Source organism: Urocitellus parryii, chromosome 5 (genome assembly GCF_045843805.1).
Source record: "Urocitellus parryii isolate mUroPar1 chromosome 5, mUroPar1.hap1, whole genome shotgun sequence".
Lineage (NCBI taxonomy): Eukaryota > Metazoa > Chordata > Mammalia > Rodentia > Sciuridae > Urocitellus > Urocitellus parryii.
Window position 1 is genome coordinate 36,742,125 of NC_135535.1, and position 23,893 is coordinate 36,766,017.

Consider the following 23,893-nt stretch of genomic DNA (forward strand, 5'->3'; position numbering starts at 1 on the left):
CATTTATGGCATAATTTTCTTCAAAAGTATTGAATGGGAAGTCAATTTCCATACATTTTAGAACTCTATTCTTGCCTTTTCATTTCAGTGAGATTTTCCACTGTAAAAATGCTCTAAAATTTTGAAGCTAGACCAGATGGCTTTTGAGAGCCCTTGTGGTTCTAAAATTATGATGACGAGATCCTGTGGAACTTAGTGCTTTTGTTTTCTTCGTGTAAGAGCTGAGCACTCTACAACAGTATCTGACACCCTGTATAATCTGTCACCACCTCTTTCATCTCCAGCCTCACTTCCTAGCAGTTTACACATCTTTAACACTTCGCCACACCCACCTTCTCACTCCTCCTGCAGCATTCCAGGGCTGATTCTGTCTTGATTTAATGACTTTGTTCCCACAGATATGTGCACGACTGGGACTCAGTTCCTTCAAGTTTCTTTGCAAATCTTATATTATCTCAGAGGCCTTCCTTCACCATCCTATCTAAAAGAGCATTTGGTCTCAATACACATTTCATTCCCTTCCTTCATCTAGCCATATAGCCATGGAGATATCAGATGACTACATTTTAAAAGTATTTGTGATTACTATTTGTCTTCTACTTGTAGTGGACCATGTGAGTTTCAGGCACAGATTTTCCTATTGATACCCAAAGCTGTGCCTGTCTCCCTGTCTTAGGATAATTATCCTCAGCACCCCCCCCCCAAAAAAAAAGAGCCACATCTCCAGTGAGGCTGGGAACCCCCAAGACAGCAGGAGTACAAAATTTTAGGCATCAAGCCTCAAAATACAGCTTATTGTTATATAAGTCCAACTTTAATGTTTTTTTTTTCACAGCCAGTCTCAAGCTGTGAACATATTCTTGCTTAGCTTTTTTTCTATTCTACCTCATCCTGTTTCCCCCATACCACTCTTCCTGAGATCCCTTCCCCACTGAATTGCTTGCAGAAGAATCCACCCCTAGGCCTCTGCTCCTATGGAATTGACCCATTATCTACTCTGGATTATACACTTCAAAGATTAGATAATTTGTCTCCTTCATTCATTATTGTATTTCTAGTAAACAAAACAGTGCTTGGATTATGTAGGTATTCAGTTAAGAAATTTTGAATGGCTATCTTAAGCATTCGATTCTAATTATTTTGGGTAAAGTACTAGCTGACTTGAGCTCTAATTCTATATCTGGGGGAAGACAGGAATACAAACAAATAACATATGAAAATAAGCCTACTCACCAAGTTTTCCCTCTTTGCTTACAAGCATCCTAAAATTAAATTAAAATCAGGTTTATTAACATACATGTACTATCACTGTCCACCAATATTGGATTTTCTTCATTTCTGTGATGATTTAGGCTATACAAATCATAATTTGTGGGCAAAATCTGACCCTTATATATAACCAGAGATATGAAAAATTGTGCTGTATATGTGCAATAAGAATTGTAATGCATTCTGCTCTCATTTATTTTTTAAAAAATCAATTAAATTTTTTTAAAAAATAAATATTTTTTTTTCTAAAAAAACCCCCAAAAGATAAGAAAAGAAAATGTTTTACATTTTAAATGATTGAAAAGATCAAATACTATTTTAGGAGACATGAATATTATATAAGTACAGATTTCAGTGTTGATAAACTTGTACTGGAATTCAACAATAATAATTCATTGTTTTCATGCTAGACAAGTGGAGTAGAATAGTTGCAACAAAGAATATATAGTTCCCACAGATCTTCACTTACTTGTTACCCTGCCTACCACATAAAACATTTGTTGATTCCACAAACTGAGACTCCCCTTTTTCCATTATCCTTTGGATTCTTACCACACCATCACTTCAGATGAAGGTTTATTCCAACAAGGCCTGTGGTACTGTGCTCTCCTGTCTCAGTTCGCTAACCTCTTCCATTCAAGACAAACTTTACTCTTTCCTTATGGGAAATTCATTATTTTTCTGGTTACCAGCCGCAAATTGTCACTTATCCAAGACATCCAAAACTCTAAGTACATTTGCTGTCTGATCCAGGAAAACATTCCTAGAACACATTTACAAATAGAAACACTTTTTAAAAATGGAATATATGAAAATGCAACCCAAAACCTCCCACTTGGGGAAATTTTCTTATAATATGACTTTATTATTTAGCAGATATAGGACCTTACAATCATTAATTCCAAACAACTATATTTTAGCATCCCTTCTAACTTGTATTTCTTAAATGTAGCTTTTGTTTCTGTTTTGTGTCTTCCACAGAAGAAAAACCCCCTTCCTCTCTATCCCTCTCTTTCCCTCTCTCTCTCCCCCCAACCTGTGTGTGTGTGTGTGTGTGTGTGTGTGTGTGTGTGTGTCGGTGATTTCCAACTAAAAGTTAGTTTAGCCTCTAGTTGGAGAACTTTTAAGTTAGAAGTAGAATCTTGAACAATCTATACAAATTATATTTGATATTAAAAATATATGTAATGGGAATTTTATGGACTGTTTTAAGATTTAACTATTTCAGTTAGTAGTCTAGTTCTAAGGAGTTGAAAAGCATGAGTTTATTTTCTATATGTGCTAATTGGCTTTATGATCTTTGGCCACATATTTCAATGAAGCCCAATGTGCTAGATCTGTGTTCATATAGTGAATAAGACAATTCAGTGGATGAAATCAGTAAATTAGGGGCTGGATTCGTGGCTCAGTGGTAGAGCGCTCGCCTAGCATGCATGAGGCACTGGGTTCGATCCTTGGCACCACATAAAAACAAACTAATGTATCCACCTAAAACTAAAGATACATAAGTAAATAAGTATTAAAAAAAAGAAATCAGTAAATTAATATCATAGATTTTATTCAGAATCTAGAACTTTATTTTATAAATATATTTAGATTGCATTTTAATATTTATGAAAACACTACTTTAGATTATATGGATAAATATAAACTCAAGTAAAAATGAACAACACATTGTTATGAATAAGGCTATGATAATTAATATTAAAACCAAAAATGTTTGGTTCTATATCAGTGATACATGGTATCACTTTATTTACTCTGTAAATCTATCAAAGATTTATTAAAGAAAAAATAATGATGGAATATAGTATAGTTCCAATTAAATTTTTAGTTTTTCTATTGATCTGTGAATCAGAACTTAAAATTTATCTATATATCAAGGTCTTAAAATTTATCTATATATCAAGGTCTTAAAATTTATCTATATATCAAGGTCAGTCATACGTAATGAACTATAATTGTATTAAAAATAATATCTTAAATGTATTTATTTTTAAATAGTAAACAAAACTATTTGAAATTATCATTTGCTATTTTTAAATAATAAAATACTATTTAATATGCATTTTTAAATATTAAAAAGTATATTTATTTTTGAATAGTTAAAGTATTTTAATGAAGTCAAGTAATATGTCATTACCATCTCTAAAGTTCATATGAATTATATACTTTATCAGTAATTGTAATGTGTTTTATATAATTTAGACGTTTTTTGCTCAAGTTTTGTATGTTTAACTTCCAAAGCATTATTCTATATCATAATGTGTTTCTCATTTTTCATTATAGAATTGAAGCTTATATTCATGAAAACTGAGGGCACATATTGCATTTCTTTCATTAATGCTATGGGTAAAAAAAATGAAAAACCTAAAAGAAATCACTTAAAATTTGACCTAATTAGATATCATAATCTGTTCATATCAATATCTTTTTTCACCAAAGACTTGAGCATGATATCACGGAGAAACTGTAATCTTTTGTATTATCCCTACGCATCAAATAAGTAACAAATGTCCTTTCTACAAAACTCAGGAAAAAAAGCAAAAATTTAAATACATATACCAGATTGAGCTATTACTAGGTAGGTATTAACATGTAGCAGAGTCAGTTATTTATATGATTAAATTATTTTAAGAATAATAAGGGAAAACTGAGTTGAATGAAAAATAATTGTTGATGGTCATATCAAACGTGTGTTCCCAGGACTAGAACCCTTTGCAAAAATTGTGTTATTTCTATAGCCTTTCTATATTAAGAAGTTATCTGAGGGCTGGGGTTGTAGCTCAGTGGTAGAGTGCTTACCTAGCATGGGGGAGGTACTGGATTCCATCCTTAGCACCACATAAAAATAAATTTAAAAATAAAGGTATTGTGTCCATCTACAACTAAAAAAAAAAAAAAAGTTACCTGAATATATGGTCCAGGTTCTTGTGCCATCATGTGAGATTAGGGCCAAGAAACACATTCATTTATTTTACAATTTGATCTTTTCTCACCTGCCAGATGAATATGAAGAGAATGGTTCATGGATTTGGAAATAGCATTTCCAATTAACCAGTCATTGACCATTAATAGATAATTCTAAAACAAATGCAGTATTACTACTAGGAAGTAGAAAATGTTGACGTGGGAAATTAGCTAAATTCCACAACATAAATTGACATAGTCTTTTTAAAAATTTTTTAAAATTACTTTATATTCCTGTTGATTTTTGGAAAGTCAAAGGATCACCCTTTAGTTGGAACAGAAGTTCAATATCTCCACAAAAACTGCTCTAAATTTTTTTAAGTAAGGTATTGTTGTAAAACATAGTAGAATAGAAATAGAATAAAATACAATCTAAAAGATATTTAAGCTCTCAACTTCTTCATATTCTGTATTCTAACATTTTTCTTTATTTAAAGAAATCATCTTCTCAACCCCAAAATGTCAGCATGTTCCATGTTTCCTTCTCTTTCTTTGTGTCACTCTGATGATAAGCTCATCCAGTCCAGAACAGTATCATGAACAATGACAACTCACAAATTTTTAATTCTGCTGCAAGAATTCACACCAGCAAGTGGTTGCTCAATACTTCCATTTTGGAATTGAATAGAGATTTCCAACTTAACATATCTATAACTTGAACAACTGATTTCTCTCAACTTCTGAAATGTTGCTCACTAAACTGCTATTAATATCTTTTTAATAGATTCCAAACTTTTAGTTGCGTGGGTCAAAAATTTGATAGCATTCTGGTTTTAATTTTTTTCTCACAAAAATATCTAAACTATGACTTAATCTTCATAGCTCTCCCTTTAATACATGGAAATGTATGAAGAAAAGTATGTGTGTGTTTGTGTGTGTGTGTGTATGCATGTGTGTGCAAACACAACCATCTATATTTACTTATATTCCTATTTTCCATTTCATATTACCTCTTCTATCTTTCCAACCAGATGCTATTTTTTCTCCTTTTTTTTTTCTTCCTTCAATCACACTGGTTCTCTGGGTAATATTCAGAACACTTTCTAGAATCATCTTCTAGAGATGTGTGTGGATAACCTTTACTTCATTTAGGTCTTTCTTCAAAATATCACTGTTTTAGAGTCCTACCCCAACCATCTTGTATAAAATGAAATCTTCCTTCTGTCACTTTTCATTAGTAGCATTCATTATAGGCGAATCATCAGTCTTCAACCTTCTGTACAATATACACTTTACAAAACCAGAGACCTTGTTTCATTGTCTGATATTTTCCCAGTGGCTGGCAGTCACAGACACATCAATAAATTTTGATGGATAAATAAATCAGACTAACACTGAAGTGAAATTAGACAGCAGGAAATATGGTGATGACATGGGCAATATGCTATAGGGCAAATACACTGGTAGGCCTATAAGATACAATTAACATTCCAGAATGTGTTAGAATGATTGAAATTGGATTACTGTAAAATAGCGAGAGCTGGTGTTGCAGAGTCAAGGAATGCTATGTCTATTATGTTCATTGTGAACCCGTCATAACTTCAGATTATAGAAGTGTAGAAGAGTATTATTTACATGAAAGGTGTTATAGCATTTTAATTCCACACAGAAGCAATATTATTGTTAAGGTTCTGTTTGAGATCTATCAATAGAGAGTATTAAGCACTTTTTATCAAAATAAGGAGCATTGTTAGAGTCTGTAAACAAGTCAAGATGGTGCCTGGCATTTTGCAGAGGGAGTGGTTTGTGAAGTAATGCCAGCGAGCCATTAAATGTGGAGACTCCTTATTGATTGACTGCTGTATCTAGTTTTTGTTAATTAAGATAAGCTGTGTGTAATGTATATATACCCTTCCAGTCCTACAATAAACGGCTCCCACTCCTGCTGTATCAATGTACACAAGTTGCTCGTCACCCCCTGGTTATTTTGCTGCAGCCCTACTGTGGCAGAGCATCTTTAGCCAGTTTAGACAGTAGAAGAAGTCAACTTGGATTTGTTCCCTAGCTCTGTTACTCCTAGCTATATGGCTCTGGCAGGTCTCTTAATTTCCTGGGATGTCTGTTTTCTTGTCCATCAATTCAAAATAAAAATAGAATAATCCTAATGCATTTGCTGTCAATTTAAGTGAATTAATACACTTAAAATTCTAAACCTAGTCATCTGTAAAGGAAGTTGTTATTATTTATCATGTCTTCAATTAATTTGTACTAAAATATTAAAGAGTGCCATAAAAATCATTTTAAAAATACTAGGCATGGCCATACATCACACAGAAAAAAAAATTTGGCTTAGTAAAAATTCTATTACAAAGAAAAGCAAAAAATGCAAAAAAAAATTTAATCATGACATTTCAGACTTTGAGAAGTGGGCTTCAGCTCTTGCCTTTAAAACATTGAACTGATGCTAAAAGAAAACAAACTTTACTAATCCCACTATCTTTTCACTTGGAAATGCAGTTAAAAATACCATGACCTGAGTTAGAAATTGCAAAATTGGTACATTGATTTTTTTTTTCATTTAATGTCAAAAAAAAAAAAAGAACAATGATGTCCCAATATTTTTCTAAAAAATCCACTTGTGGTACTGTTACACCAGAATGCAGGACCTGAGTCACTTAATAAGCTACCTATTATGCCAGGATATTTAAATCTTTAGAACATGTCTAAGAGTGGGCTGTTCATTAGTCATAACTGAAAACATCAAGTGGATTTGAAATTCATCTACAGACAGACAGTGCCTCTACCTGAGACTTATCACTAAACCCCTACTCTTATGTTTCTGGTCTATTTAGAAGTCTAGGAGGCCCTGCTTTCACATACAACCTCATAAGCTAAGATTAAAGTCAGTTGAAATGACTCTTGCAGTTAAGGGGTTTTAGTATTTTTGCAGAAACAACTTTATTAGCAAGATTCTCTTTGAGAGCTATAAGTAGAAAATATAAACATTTTATATCAAACTACTATAATGGCACATTGATATAAGACTAAACATATTAAAACTTCCAGTGATTTTCTGATATTATTTGTTGATTTTTGTGAAATATAAATTATGATGGTAAGAATAACACTATGTGATACTCAGATTTTGCTCTTTTTTTTTTTCATCGATGTACTCTCTATTGAATTAATGCCTTCTTTGAAATTGGTGGCAAATTTCTTATACTAAGCATATTTGTACATGAAATTGATGAAAGTTGTTGATAGTAACAAAAGTCTAAAATATGATACTTTTTGTAAGTATAAAATTTATAAGAATAATTTTTAAAAATGGCCCCTCATATTTTGCAAAATATTGAATTGTTATTATTATTCCTTCATGTAACTTAAAAACCATTTAAATAATTTGATTTTTCATTGGCTAAGAAGTATAGGAAATGTTTGAGTACTTATTTTCCCTTTGTTTGAGTTAAAACTTTTCAAGAGGACACCGATAAGATACCATATAGCCTTGCTGAAGTAGAATTGAAAATGTTCACCCGAATGAAAAAATAAATTAATGAATAAAGTAAAACAAATTTAATATATTTTATTCCAAAAGGGAACATCCAACACAGAGATGATACACTCATGTGCCTTTTAATAGAGCCAGGATAATATTAATTACCAATAAGCAATAAATAGAAGATGATTTTTATATTCTTTCAGAATAAAATATGTAGATTTGTGAAAATTCTAAATTGTAAGGGTAGAAGTACCTACCAGGTATGAAAGTGTTATGACAACAACATAATAATAACTGCAGTAAACTGACTAGCTAGAAACTCTAGAAAGAGCTAAATATATAAAGGAAAGCTAAGTAAATGTGAAAATTTATAATGCATGAGAAAGTAGGCACTTCAGTTCTTTGGGAAAGGGAAGATTAGCATATGTATTTGTGTGTATGCATATGTATGTAATACCCAACAATTATTTGAGGAAATACTTTTTTTTTATCTATCGCTCCCATAAAAATAAATTATATGTTGGTTGAACATTTCAATTTGAAAGCAGTAAAACTTTCATAGAGCTTAAAGAAAATTCAAGTGGATGCATGTATTTTTCTTGCATGCACTATTTATACACTATCGCAATTTGTGTAATGATTAAATAAAATTTAAAATATGTTGATTAAATATTTAAATATAAAAATAAAGCTATAAAATTATTAAACTTACAATTATATATCATGTACATGTATAGTATGTCTCATATATACATTTTATAAGTGTTTGTATGATTGTATTTGTGTAATTTTCATAGTCTTCAGAGCAAATGGGCCTTTTCAAACTTGGTACTAAACTTAAAAACCTTGATGGAAAAACATATTTTTACTATAAAATAGCTAAAAATGTACAACAACAATACACATGCAAAACTGGAAATAATATTTATAACAGAGACTTATTTACAATAAAAATGAAATTGTCATAATATGTGAATATAGAAAAAACAAACTTTCCAATAAGCAAATGGGTTCCGTCCATAAAGAACTCATTAAAAACAAATTATATATTCTCCCCTATTGAACTGCATTACAGATGATTTCAATAGTCAGTATTTCAAATACCAGTATTTCAAAAATACTGCTAAAAGGTTGGTTTTAGTCGAGTCGTTGCCCTGGCCTGAAACAGACGTGCGTTCCGCTTGGCCCGTTCTGCGGTCCGGTTTCCGCCTCGTTTCCGCCCCTCTGCGCGCCGGCAGTATGGCCCATAAGCAGATCTACTACTCAGACAAGTACTTCGACGAGCACTATGAGTACTGGCATGTCATGTTACCCAGAGAACTTTCCAAACAAGTACCCAAAACTCATCTAATGTCTGAAGAGGAGTGGAGGAGACTTGGTGTCCAACAGAGTCTAGGCTGGGTTCATTACATGATTCATGAGCCAGAACCCCATATTCTTCTCTTTAGACAACCTCTTCCAAAAGAGCAACAAAAATGAAGTCTATCTGGGATCATCAATTAAATCTTTCGCAAATTTAATGTATATGTGTATATAAGGTAGTATTCAGTGAATACTTGAAAAATGTACAAATCATTCATCCTTACCTGTGCATGAGCTGTATTCTTCACAGCAACAGAGCTCAGTTAAATGCAACTGCAAGTAGCTTATTGTAAGGTGTTTAAGATAAAATTTCTTCTAGTCAGTTTTTCTCTTAATATAAGTGCCTGTTTGACATTACCTGTTACTTTTGTTAAATAAAGTTTGTATGTTGCATTTAAAAAAATTAAAAAAAAATACTGCTAAAAGTATTATAAAATGTTGATATAAATAGAAACTGGTAAATATTTTTGGAGTACATTGTGGGACTGTAAGCCATAATTTAAAATGCATAATTTTACTTGCTTGACAATTTTACTTTGGCAAGTGATCAACTACCTATGTACAAAGATATGACTCAAACTATTGTTTAGTAAAAATTTAATGACCTAAATGCCCACTAATAGGGGATTTGGTTTAAAAATACCTAATGTATTCAAATGTTGGAACAATCTGTAACCATTAAAAAATTTGCCACATTAAATCTCTCATAATATATTTATTTGCCACATTAAATCTCTCATAATATATTTCTGCTAGAAACAAAACTGTGTAGCAAACAGTAAGAATAATATAACATTTATTTTATTAAACATGTTATACTTACAAATATCTTTGTATGTGTGTATACATATGTGTGTTACATGTATACTAACAATTTGTTAATGTAATTTATTTCTTGCAGTGGAACTCTCATGTTCCACAGAGAAAAGTTTAATAATAAACAATTAAGCATGCAAATTAGGAAGATAAATTCAAACTTGATGTATTACACACATGAAAGAAATAATTACTGCCTTCGGAGAAATGGTGAACATTTACAAAGAGGATTCTACAACGATGTCTTTGAACTGAGATAGGCATGAACAAAAAAAGCCAGTTATGGGAGGACTGAGAAATAAAGCCTTGTAGGGAGAGGTGACAAATGGCAAGGACAGGAACTCTAAAACCAGAAGAGACTTGCAGAATTGAAGCAGAAAGACAGCCTGTGGTATGGAGGCACCTGATCAATGAGAAGGGAGAGGTTCTGAGACGTGGACACTTTGATAGCCCTGATTGATCATGAGCATAAAACACAAAAATAAATTAAAAGGGAAATTATAATCCCCATGCAACATACAAAAGAAGCAGGATTTCATTTCAGAGTCAAAAAATAAAGAAGAAATTTATCTATAAAATTATTTTGCCTTGAAAAGTAGAATTTCAGATAGACCTTCCATAACGCCTTCCTTAAACAGCACAATTTTGTCTTCCCCAAAAGTTTAATTTTACAGAGATTTTGGATTCATTGAATCACAGATAATTGTAAAGCTTTCAAAATTAGCAGAAATGTCCCATTAAAGGCCCAGTGATTATGTTTATTAGTATTTGTGGTCTGATTTGTATTTGGTAAAGAATGCTATTATAGTGTAATCTCATGCATTTTAACAGCTGTGTTATTTCAAATCATTTGAAGAAAGCTGTAAACTGAGTCTCTTGTATTAACAGAGATTCCCTAAAAACAGTAGATAGTAACAATCAATTTCATTTTAAGGGACTTTACAGAAATTAGTGTAACTGTATAATTCGCTTAATGTTCCCGCATGCCGTTGTTGCTTCTTCGTATTAACTCAGCTAAATAAATCTTAGTTGTAAATTTTTTTTTAACAAATAACAATTTTGTCAAAATAACTTAAGAAAACTTCTTATGTGGTTCATTGATTTACAAATAAATTCTAATTTCATTTTTCTTAATTTTACAGAAATTGTTGGATGAGCCCCCAAATCCCTAGTTTGTTGTTTTCCAAATACATTTTCAACATTTTAAGTCATTTCCAGTTTCATTTTAAATTATATTGTCATCATCCTCTGTATGTTAATACTTAAAAAATTAAAAATAAAGGTAATTACCATAAAGATAATTGTTACACGTTTCCAGCTAATTTTATTTTGAAATTGTCTTAAACATACACAAGTACAATTAGAAATCAATAGATTCAAAGAAGACCATTAAACATGGATTAAAAAATAAAAGTATTTTTGTTATGATAACTTTCTATGGTTTTGGAAAAGACAGAATAATACAATTGATAACTTCACATAAGATAATAATTTTTGATTAATTCTCTATTAGAACAGCACAGTACTGTAGAGAATTTTCAAGTTTAATTAATATTAACAAATGTAGCTTCCCTACATAAACTCACATTTTAAAATCATACTCAGCGCTTTTCCACATGCCCATGATGATACTTAGGTGCTTTATAATGATAAACTCATGTCGTTTTATTTAAGCCACATCATATTTTAGACAGTATTTTATTGGATCAGTGTTAGATAATCTCTAATTTTGAGTTGGTGTTGTTCCATTTCTAGGAAAGAGTATTAGTTTGTTCTGAAAACTTTTTAGATCAGCTATGTCCATTAGAAATATACAAGCTACCCATATCTACATAGAGAATTTAAAAATTTTAAGAAAAACTAGATGAATTCATTTAAATATACACATTCATTTTATATAGACTACTATACTGAAAATATAATTTCAACCTGTGGCAGTAGCCACATTTCAAATGCTTAGTATCCATCTGTGGCTAGCAGTTCTCAGATTGGACAGTGAAGTTGAGAATACCCATTGATCTATGACTCAAAGAGCACTAACAGACTACAGTTTCTCCAAAACAGAAACTATGCTTTCAATTAACAAAAATGGTTAGCAATGTGGAGAAAAGTCAATTGGCTGATGATTTGGTTTGTGTCATGATAAAATAACCAATTGAATCACCTTGTTTGGTTTGGGTTTTGCAGTTTACCTTTTAGTAGGGAGCTTTGGTCTGTGTGGACAAAGTTTCTTAGGCCACAAGTACCTATTATTATTACACTGAGATGTTTCCTATCCCCCACTGGGTCTGCTTATCATTCCACATCTTCTCAGGCCTAAGATTTCAAGCACAGACCAGAAAGAAAGTTCTTCTATCTGAACTATGTTTCTCCTTTTTATTGGTGACCCAAAACCTATTTGTCCTCAATGTCTGGATCAAATAGCATAAAATCTAATTCACATTCCACCAGGCAAAATTAGTTGATTTCTCAATAGTAGGGCTTCCATGGCATTGTGTTTATGTCTTTCACATTCCACTTGTAGTGTTATGTCTATTTGAAGTTCTTTGTCTCCCTTTCCTCTCCACCCAAATGAATCATGGATACTCTTTAACTAGGTGCTATACTTTATCCATTTTTACCAACCTGACACTAGGTAGAGGTTAGACACTAGATAGGTTTTGAGTAAATATATTATTTTTCATTTTATATCCCAAAGTAGTGTTTACTTTGACTTTTTTAAAAAAGACAACTTATAGAGAAAAGTGAGAATTGTGATCATTTGTGATTATTGCTAATTTCCAAGTTGTCTGAATCTTTTATTGTATACATATAGGCATTGATGGTGGGATCTGCTATTGTCATCTCTTTCATCCACTCTCACTGCTGCTCATATTTTAGAGGACCATGGGTATTCAAGCTTACTCCCACCAAAAAGACTCATTTACTATCATTAAGTTTTGGTGAATATTTCACAGTTATTTTTCTATCAAGAAATATACATCTCCTTTTTATGTTGTTTTACGTGCTTATAACTTAGTTCCTCAAAAGTATTGTAACTTTATAAAGGCCATGAATACATTATTTTTACATCCTCCCCATTTTGCCAAAGCAGCATTATGGGCATAGAGCAGGAGGTGGGCTCAAGAAATTCTGGATTAACCTACAATATTTCTGCCTAACAATTATGTTTATCATTGAAAGTTTACCAAATGATAACAGAGTTAAACCTTCTTAGGTTTAAATCTACTCTACTTAATTATTTGAAAGCATGTTGAATGGATCTTTCATCTTTTAGTTCATTCATTCAGCACATTGGGAGCTACAAGGTCCAGGAATTGCATGAGATATTAAACATGCATTAGTGAACACGACAGACATTATCCTACCCTTGTATATTTTATAGTATAGTAATAAATATAAACAACAAACAAGTAACAAAGAGCTATAAAATAATTGGTCTTAATTCTGTGAAGGAGCAAATAGTTGTGGGAAAAGAAAAAGGAGAACCCACGAAGATGAAGAGAACAGGGCATCTACAAATAGATGATTCTTAAACTGATATTTGAAGGTTTAAGAATGAGTTGCTATGTGAAGAGAAGGATAAAGAGCATTCCGAGGAGAGGATGTACTATGTTTAACAGAATTTGATGCAAAGTGGTTTTCAGGGATGGCCAGTGAACCCTGTGAGGCCACAGGAATACCATGAAAAGAATGTGGAGTTGTGGGAAAAACACAGGATTATGCTGGGATTTATAGGAATGAGAAATTTGGGTTTTATTTTAAAAGTATTGAGTAATGGAGAACAATGATCCATATCTAACAGATAAATATGCAGAAACAAGTGAAAGGGGAGGACAAGAGCACAATTGGAATAATGCAAGGAGTATTTTTTTTTTTTTTTTAGGAATTCCTTTGAAGAAACTGCTGTATTTTTGGTTGATTTGGGGAAGTTTTACAGAAGAATAGGTTGTGAGACTGAGAAAGGGTGAAAATTCAAAGATGACTAGCAACTTTTTTGCTTTTCCATCTTGGTTGAAGTTGGATTTTTTTTTTTTTAAGGTTTGCAAGACGATCAGCAAAACCCAATTGGGGGCTGTAAGAAACAGACAATTTTTGACTCATAAAACTTGAACTCTCTGTGAGATGTGTAATGAAATGTCAGACAAGCATACTGTTATAAAAACCTGGAGCTCAGAGAATTTTTCTTTTGTAGTGTTTTTTATTAGTGCATTATCATTATACATAATAGTGGGATTCATTATGCCATTCATATATGCAAAATAGCATAATTTGTTCTAATTTATTCCCCAGTAGTTTCCCATTCCCAGAAGGGAATTTTTAGAAGTATAAATTCAAAACTTCCTGACAGTATGTAGTTCTCAAAGTCATATAACTGGATGAAAACCCCTAGGAAAAAGTAAAGAGAGTAGCTGAGGTCTATGGAGTGGATCCTGGGGAGTATGATATCTTAGCCTGCTCCTGCTGCCATAGCAAATTCCCACCAGCTAGGTGGCTTAAACAGCAGACACTTATTTCTAACAGTTCTGGAGTCTAGGAAGTTTAAGGTCAAAGTGCTGAAAGATTTGTTCTTGGCAAAAGGAGCCCACATCCTGGTTGTGTTCTCACATGGTCCAGAAAAGCAGCCTTGGTCTTAGGTGGACATTGATCCCCTCATCAGGGCGCCACCCTCATGACCTCATATAAATCTAATTGCCTGCCAAAGGTCCCACATCCCAATCCTTGCTATTGGGGTTCAGGGCTTCATCCTATTAATTGGGGGGACACAAGGTTTCAGTTCTAAATGCTATGTAACAACAGGCATTTAGAGTTTGTTTAAGGAGGAGAATCCAGCAAAGTAAGTGAAAAACTCAGAATATGCTACTGGAGATATCTCTTCACTAAAACCTTTCAGTGGCTTCTTAGGACACTTAGAATAAACCCAGAATTCTTAATATGATCCTAAACCCCAAGGTTTTGTAAAAGAAGGTGTGATAACTCCAGGAAATGCAACTGACATCTAGTAAAATAGATTTAGGTGATTTGGTGATGTCAACAGATTTGTTTCACTGCAGTAATCAGGCTGAAAACCAGATTGGAGTAGAATGGGCAATGTAGTGAGGGCCACTAGTAGGGACAATATCATAAGCTGGCTGTCAATGACAATCAAGAAACTGAGTACCTGGGAAAGAAAGTGAAACAAGAAAAGACACAGCGAGGCCAGGAAAAGCTTTCAGGTGTTTGTTTATTGAAGGTGTGTGTGTGTGTGTGTGTGTGTGTGTGTGTGTGTGTGTGTGTACGCGCATGCGTGATTCACCTGAGCTTGCAAAGTCTGAGCTAGAATGTGGCTCTAGACAAGAGTAGCCACAGTGCCCCTGGTGGCAGGGTGGGTCTCAGGAGAAGTTTTGTTCTGGGTGTTTGCCAGCTGCCCCATTTTTCTTCCTGATGCCAGTATCCAGCTAGTGAGGAAATGCAGCGTGCACTCCATGTATCTTTCTCACTTTCTCCAGTTACCAGTCTGCTCCTGTTTCTCTCTTTCCTCATTCATCTAACTCTTATAAATCAAACCTTCCTCCTGATTTCCCCTTTTTGCTTTTTTTTTTTTAAACTTCCCACAACATGTACGATTTCTTCTTGTGGGATTAATTACAATGAGATAAAAAGATCAGGTCAGAGTTTATCAAAAGAACAATTGTGTGACTGATTAAACAAAGCATAAGTAATAAAACCTTTGTCCAGTTTTTTGTGTATGTGTGTGTAGGGAGGGTACCAGGGATTGAACTCAGGGTTACTCAACCACTGAGCCACATCCCCAGCCCTATTGTATATTTTAACTTGAGACAGGATCTCACTGACTTGTCTAGCACCTCGTCCTTGTTGAAGCTGGCTTTGAACTCTGGATTCTCCTGCCTCAGTCTCCTGAGCTGCTGGGATTACAGGTGTGTCCCACCATACCCAACCTCTGTTCAGTTTTAAGGGAGATCATATTCCTATTTGTACAACACACTAAAGGAGAAAATGGTAGAATATTAGTGCTTGATTGATATTTCCAATCACTGTGCTTCATACAGTATCTAAATTCTTTATGTTAAATGTGTCATTTAAATTTCACCATGACTTATTTAGACAGCTTTTATTTTTACTCTCTTTTTACTCATGGAGAAAGAGGTTAAATTTAATTAAGATCATGCATTTAGAAAGTTTCAGAGGGAGGATTTGAACCCAAGCTGTATGGTCCAAATTTTAGTGCCTGAAGGAACAGAAAATGGTATGATGAGTGTTCTAAAAGAGTTCTAGCATCACATGACACATTCGACATGTTGTCCTCCTAACTCCCTCCAAATGCTTGAATCAGTTTGAACCCAGCCCTGACATGAGGGCACCACCAGGTTTATACCTACAACTGTAAAGGTGGTAATAGCAGCAGCTACAGCAATCACTCTTAGTAATAGGTGACATTTGCTGGATGGTGACTAAATGTCAGACAATGTACCAAGCACCTCCCTTGTTTTTTATTTTATCTACCCATTGACCCTGCACCATGGATGGCCCTTACTTCACAGAGATGGAAATGCCCCAAACATCAGCTGAGTGATATATCACCAGCCTGTACATGCAGGAGGATGCAGGTTCACCCCAGAGCCCAAGTTATCAGTCAAAAGTTTGTACATCTTTACTTGCTTGAAATTCTTGTAAACTTGAACCACTTCTCCATAGTCTATCTTCCAAACCTTTTAACCCCAAGGTATAGCAGGTTGTCAGCAACATTTTATTGATTTTTCAAGTTTGTAAAATATGAGAAGTTCAAACACTGAGAATTTGTGTTAAAGTCTCTTTCCACACAACATTTTTCTTTTCATTCAATTTTTTAATCCAATGGATCGATTCACATACATCCCAGGGTTTTTCTTTCTTTGCTCTCCATTGCCTATATTGGCTTCTTCTTGGGAATATTTCAATGGTAATTTTTGTTTATCATTTTTATATCATTCTATATAAGTAGTTAATATGTAAATTCAGGTGTAGTGAACAATTCCAGAGTAGAACTAGTAATTTTTTACATAATGTTATAAAATTGACTTGAATTACATATTCCAGAACCAAACACTTTGAACTTTACAAAACAACACCAACAATCAAAATACCTACAAAAGGTAGAGAGTTTTCAGGTTTTGGGTTTTTTTTTTTTTCTTACAATTTACCATTTAATTTCCTATCTGCTATGACAGATTTTATATTTGGTAGAAGAAAACATCTTTAAAAAGTACAAGGACAGGAATTTTAAATTTATTTTTTTGTATGAAAGCTAAGATGTGCAGGTAGGAGAATATTGAGTAGCAAGTATAATTTGGGAAAATTTTCATTTATATATCCACCATCATCTTTTTTGTTATTCTTCCACTGAGGTAGGGTGATCTTTGCTTTATAAATGGTTGAACTAGCCCTAGAGCCTAGCCTCAGAGATTAACCTCAAAACATCATACCTTGCCAGATGTGGTGGTACTGTCTATAATTCCAGTGGCTTGGCAGGCTGAGGCAGGAGGATAGCAAGTTCAAAGCCAGCCTCAGCAAGTTAGTTGGGCTTTCAGCAACTTGGCAAGACCCTGTTTCAAAATTTAAATAAATTTTAAAAATGGTTGGGGGTGTACCTCAGTTGTTAGGCACCTATGGATTTAATCCTTGGTGCCAAAAAATAAACTTACAACTCTGTGTGGCAAGATCAGAATTACCAAAGGCAAAGCATCCTTTTTGTTTTCTTTTCTATCATCCAGCCCTTTTCTTACTAAGGAATCAGTGAGTCCACAGTGCTAGTAGCAGCAATATAATAGCATATGTCATATGGGTCAGTATGTTATGGATCAGTTTCCTTACATATAAAATAATACTAATGCTAATATATACAAAATATATAAAAACAGTGTTGTTGTGAATATTAAATGATATAAACTGTACAAATAAATGTGAAGTTATAAGTATTAAATTTTTACAGTCTTAGAGCAATGATTGGCACTTTTCAAACCTTCTAGTGTTTATTCTGAATGGCTGAGCTTTGGAAAACAGTTCTTAACTATAAATTCAGTAATCATCTTATTATCTATCAGAATTTGTATAATTGATAAAGGATAAAGCATTATTTTTCTCAAATGTAGTGCAAAAAGTAAAACAATAAAAAGAAGCAAAATAAGACTTTTTTGACTCATATAAGAAAGAACTGAGAAAAGGACTAGCTAGAATGAAAATAATGGGATCTGTAACTTCATATTTCACCTTTCTTTCCATCTAAAGCACAATGAATTACCAAAAGTTATAGGATCATTTTCATTACAAAGGGGATGTCTATGTATTTAACAACTTCATTATTTCCCCGTTTTCTTCTTACTGACTGTCCATTCCCTCCATACAGAATGTAGGGATGCCAAGATCTTGTCCATCATAAATAATAATAATAATAAACCTCTGTTAGAAACAGATTTTCAACCACAAACCCTCTGAGTCAGAAACTTTTGAATGGCATGTGCATTTATATCAGCTTTCAGTATTACTTTTAGGTGCAGAGAAATTTGAAACACATTTAAGAGGTAAAGTTAGCAGGCCTGGGTGATATATTAGATGTGATAGAGAAGGAAATGATTCAGGAGTGCTGAGGGCCATTACCAAGTAGGTATGACGCATCGTAATCCTTGCCAGTGTACCCCATGTTAAATGGACTTGCCTTGGAAATTTGCTGCGACATTGCATGTATGCTTTATGCTGCGACATTGCATGTATGCTTTAGTAAGATGACCCTGCTCAAGGTGATTGAGGGTGGATCCAGGTTTGAGGAAGTATCCTGCAGGTTTGAGGAAGTATCCCGGTCCTTGGGTTTAGGGTGTTCCCAGTTTAAGGCGTTTCCCGGTTTAAGAATATGGGTTTTAGGGAAGTTGAGGTTGAAGATTATGGCTGCTGGGATTAGGGTGTTCCTGCTGCTTGTTCCCGTTGAGTTCTCGTGAGATTAAAACGGGATTTGGAAAAAGCCTCGTGGAGTAGGATTTGGGAACGGACATATTGGGAATTGCCCCTGAACACGTGTGGAGGCTGGTGTGAGATCCGGAATAAAGAATTGCTGTTTGAACCTACAAAGCTGTGTGGTGGCACGTGATTCTGTGCCAAGCCGAGACATTGGCACTTGGCATTTGGCACAGGAGTTTCCTAAAGTCTGATTTATGTGCCTAATGGTCATATTATTAATCGAGATATGAAGTACAGTTGAGAAAAATAGATGAGAATTTTCAATTTGAATACAATGTATTTGAAATGTCTCAGTGACAATAAGCCAAGTACTTGATAGAGATTTGGGAATCATTGTCATATATTACTGCAGGTGATTATGATCCTATGAATGGGGTGAAACCATCCCAGGGGATTACAAAGTAGGAAGACAGATGGATTAAAGATTGAAGTCTGAGGAGCATCAACATCTTAGGAGCTTGGGTGAAAAGGCATCCCTCAAGTGGCCTGAAGCCAAATGATCAGAAGGACAGGAAAAATTCCAAAATACATATCAATGTCTTTACTCAGTCTTGTTCTTCATAATTTAATTTTTTATTATCTTTATGTTTTTTGTGTTTATGGAATCAAAGCTAGGATCTTAAGCATATGAGGCAATTGCTCAATGACTGAGCTTTACATCCCCAGCCAATCCTATTAAACTTTTATATTGCCATTGAAATAAGTTTTAAGACACTGTTTGAGTGATTTTTTCTTCAATCTTTTAGTAGTGTTTGAGGACATAGGTAGATCATCTGTGTATTAAAAAGGTGTATGCCCTTTTATCATTCTTTAGTAGTTTCTTACAATTTTTTGAATGCTATAATGTTCTCTTCACAAGTTTTCCTGTAGCCTTAAAATAAGATTTTTTGGGCCTGGATTCCATGCATCTGTTGATGGTGTTATAGCTGATCAGATGATCTAAAGGCTTTAATGAATTAGGAGAAGCAAGACTGCTTTCAAAGATTCTTGTGCATAGCAAGTATCTTAGCATCCTTTCACTATATCTCTCTGTCTATCTGTCTATCTATCTATGATCTTGTGTTGAAATACATTTTACTACAATGTAGTCATAATTGTCATGTAAAATGCAATGGATAAGTCACATTCAGGCTACTCAAAACCAGCACTTCAAAAGAAAAAGAAATGAACTTTTTCTTTCTATTGTGTGTGTGCGGTGGAGGGCAGGGGTAAGAAAGAGAAAGAGAGAGAGATAAGAGAAGGTCCTAACTAAGTATATTGAAATTAATAACACCTTTAAAATGCACATCTGATATCCATTATTCTGTAAATATAAGAAATGGCCAAAATTTATACAAATTAATTTTCATGAAATGATTTGTTTCAAACTATGAGTAAATTATTTATTTCCTCCTGGTTCTAATTCTTCATATTCCTTCCTCTGAGCCTATCAAAATCATTCTATGTAAATCTTTTTTAGAATAAAGTCTTTCAATTGATGGTTTAGTGAATCAGAAATTGTCAAAGTAAGTCTTAGACTCTGTATTTTTGCCATCTTCGTGTTTTACTTTTGTAATAGTGATATCCATAGTAAATTCATGTAAATATATTTTATATGACTTCTTTCTTCTTTGTCACTTCCATATTTTAGTATATTCTTGGCCCCAAAGCCAAACACTGCTTACTATATCGTTTTTGTAATTTTTAAAATTTGTTCTAATTAGTTATACATGACAACAGAATATTTTTCAACTTGTCATACACAAATGGAGCACAACTTCTCATTTCTCTGGCTGTACACCATGCAGAGTCATACTGGTCATGCAATCATACATGTACATAGGGTAATAATGTAAATCTCATTCCACCATCCTTCCCACCTCTACACCCCTGTCCTCCCTTCATTTCCCTCTGCCCAATCCAAAATCCCTCCATTCTTCCCTAGCCCCTCACCCGTTATGGTTATGGATTCAGCATCCAAATATCAGAAAACATTTGGCCTTTGGTTTTTTGGGATTGGCTTATTTTGCTTAGCATGACATTCTCCAACTCCATCCATTTACCTGAAAATGCCATGCTTTTATTCTTTATTGAGACTGAGTAAGATATATGATTTATTTATAGATCAATATATGTATCTGAGCAAATTGTTCTAATCACTTTCATTATAGTATTCCTGTGTTCAGTGTCAAAACACCATATCGAATTGTTTTTAAAAATTAATGTAAGCCTTTTCCTTGATTGATCAATTCTAGTCTGATCTGAACTGATAGAGTATATCCATGCAGACATTTAGTTGTATTTATTGAGTGCTTTTCTAATGCAGAAATTGATTAATCCAGATGTCTGGAAAGAGCAGTGAATAAAAAAAGCTTGATTTAGAAAAAGATACTGAACAGAGACGATTTGAACATTTTGGGAAAGTTCTTCTACTGATTGATTCTTCAATTTACCTAGAACTCATGGTTCCTTTATAGTTGCTGGGCTTAGATTATTACTAAAAAATGAAAATTGTTCTTTTCTGATAATGCAAATCTAAATCCAATCATTTGGATTTTCAGCAGAAGTGGCTAATACATCTCTTTCATAATTATAAATATAATCCATTTAATTTATTTGGCTCTTCCTTTCCTTTACTTCCCCAAACTAACTGGATATACCACTGCAGTCTGAGCTGTGAGTGTACAAAATAAAATTACTTATTCCATTTACAAAAAAATGTAAATGGAATAAGTAATTTTATTTAGTGAAGCAATTTTAAAATAATGTACCATAATTCTCTATAACCTATACTGTATAACATTTAATAATGTTATAATAGCTTTAAAGCCTTAAGAATGATTTACTAAGAATTATATCACATGAAGAATGTATATTTTCTTATTAGAACTCACAATTTAAAGAGGGGAAGATGTCTTATTTGGTGTTTAATTCATTATACAATCAAAACATTATTATTAAATAAATTTGCAGAGAATCCAAATTTTTTAGTAAGCCCACCATTTCTCCATTAAGCATTGTTTAATTATGATCTATTTCAACAACAAAAAGGTTCTGGGTACATCATAAACCCAAATTTAGAAATAAAATCTTATATTTTCATGTGAGAAAAAAATCTTGTTTCTCAATAGAAGAAAAGTCAAGGTCAAAAGGTAGAACACTATTTCCTTTAACGTGTATGAAACTTAAGGACAAAAAAATATCTTTTTATCTACTGAAGAAAACCATAGCAGGGGATCACATAAGATAGGGATAATTGGATCCCATTTTAATAGGTTAACATCTTTACTGCCTGTCTTCAAATACATGTCCAAAATAATATTTAATTCCTTTGCTGATGAAAGAATTCATGTCGTAGCTGAACAAACCGTTTGATCAAAAATGTTCTCTGGGGCTGGGGTTGTGGCTCAATGGTAGAGCACTCACCTAGCATGTGTGAGGCCCTGGGTTCAATCCTCAGCACCACAGAAAGATAAATAAATAAAGGTATTGTGTCCATCTACAACTAAAAAATATTTTTTAAAAAAAGTTCTCAGAATGAATTAAAACACAATAATATTTTATAAGCCAAAAGTTTTTCTGAGGTCATTATATAATGACAGGAAGACTTATTTAGGTCCTCACTAACCCTATAAAAATATTTTGATCTGTTCATCTTGCCTCATGTCCCTGCTTCATAAAGCAAGGCCAAGTTGTTTTATGGGTTTGTAAGCCAAAAGCAGGTTTGTAACTCAAGTATGTAAGATTTAAATATGCAAATATGCAATATTTCACTCTTTTTCCTTAGCATTCACTCAGTCACAATGTCTTCTGATGAAAATGTACTACCACATCCTTCATAATTGGTTGATGACAGTGAGGAGCCTGCAGTCACAGATCCATCAGAGAAATTGACAGACCCAGATTTTTCTTCTTACTAGTATGCAAATCAAAATTTAAATAAAACAAATCAAACAATATTGCATGGTTTCTACTGCTGCAAATAGTGCTCCTCATATTACTACCAGGTAACTTTTATCTGCATTTGCTATGTGTACACATTTAGTCTCCCAATAACCATCTGAGACTAGTACTATTATTATGTAAGCTTGTTTATTCATTCACTCATTCATCTAGCATCCATTCATCCTTCGGATTGAATTCAATGGTGCTCACCACTGAGCTATATTCCTGGCCCTTTTTATTTTTAATTTTTTAAACAGGTCTTGCTAAGTTCCCAAGGTTGGCCTTGAAATTGTGATCCTTCTGATTCAGTCTCCCAAGTAGCTGGGAGGATGCATCACTTGCCTAGCTATTGCTTAAGTTTAATATGTGAGAAATCAGAGCACAGAACTGACCCAAGATTATACATCTGGACTGCAAAAGAGTCAAGATTCAAACCTATGCATCCTGGCTCCAAAGTTCACATTCCTGACTAAGCCCCCTATATTAATACAAGCATTAAAATACCTGACACACAACCATAGTGTATTGATATGAATTTAACTTCTTTACTGATTTCCTGGTAGCAAAGTTCTGCATAAATTAGGCTTTCATTTTTGGGGACCCTTCTTGTACAGACAATTATCTAATATAGTACTGGGAATTACAAAATGAGGTCACAGAATTGCCTAAGGAAATTAGAATTGGGAAATAGAAAATGCAAAACTATTTAGAAGAAGCTAATTGGTTTGTAGTGGTAATCATTTGAGCAGAATAATTTGAGCATAAGGATAAGTTTCTAAGGAAAAATAGATTTTCATGTTTTGATTGATGGTTTTCTAAGCAAAGTGAGGCTGGGTCTTTTGTTTGTAATGAGGGGAATTCTTCCAGTGCTACCTGAAAAGGAGATTTAAACTGCTCTATTTATTCTAAAGAACTAGGTAGAATGAATAGGATAGATATTTTCATTATGTGTTCAGACATTGACTAAGGAGTGTTTTTAATTTCTGATATAAAGTATCTCAGGTTTTTTAAAAAAGTATGAGTCATCTGCTGTGACTATGTATTTAGTAGCTAAAAATTGCAGGACTCTTTAAACATTCTTGTCAATTTGACCAAGCTATTCATACATAATTAAAAATAAGT

The 23,893-nt window shown here is 33.4% G+C and overlaps 2 protein-coding genes across 11 annotated transcripts in view; both read left to right on the plus strand.

The window, feature by feature from the left end:
- The window catches only part of Ppfia2 (PPFI scaffold protein A2), a 453,020-nt gene that overhangs the window by 39,374 nt on the left and 389,753 nt on the right, over window positions 1–23,893 (plus strand). The gene's annotated exons all lie outside the window — the stretch shown is intronic.
- Window positions 8,842–9,434, plus strand: LOC113184656 (cyclin-dependent kinases regulatory subunit 2). The gene has a single exon (XM_077799269.1). It carries the CDS (start codon window positions 8,921–8,923, stop codon window positions 9,158–9,160), a length of 240 nt encoding a protein of 79 aa, XP_077655395.1. The 5' UTR covers window positions 8,842–8,920; the 3' UTR covers window positions 9,161–9,434.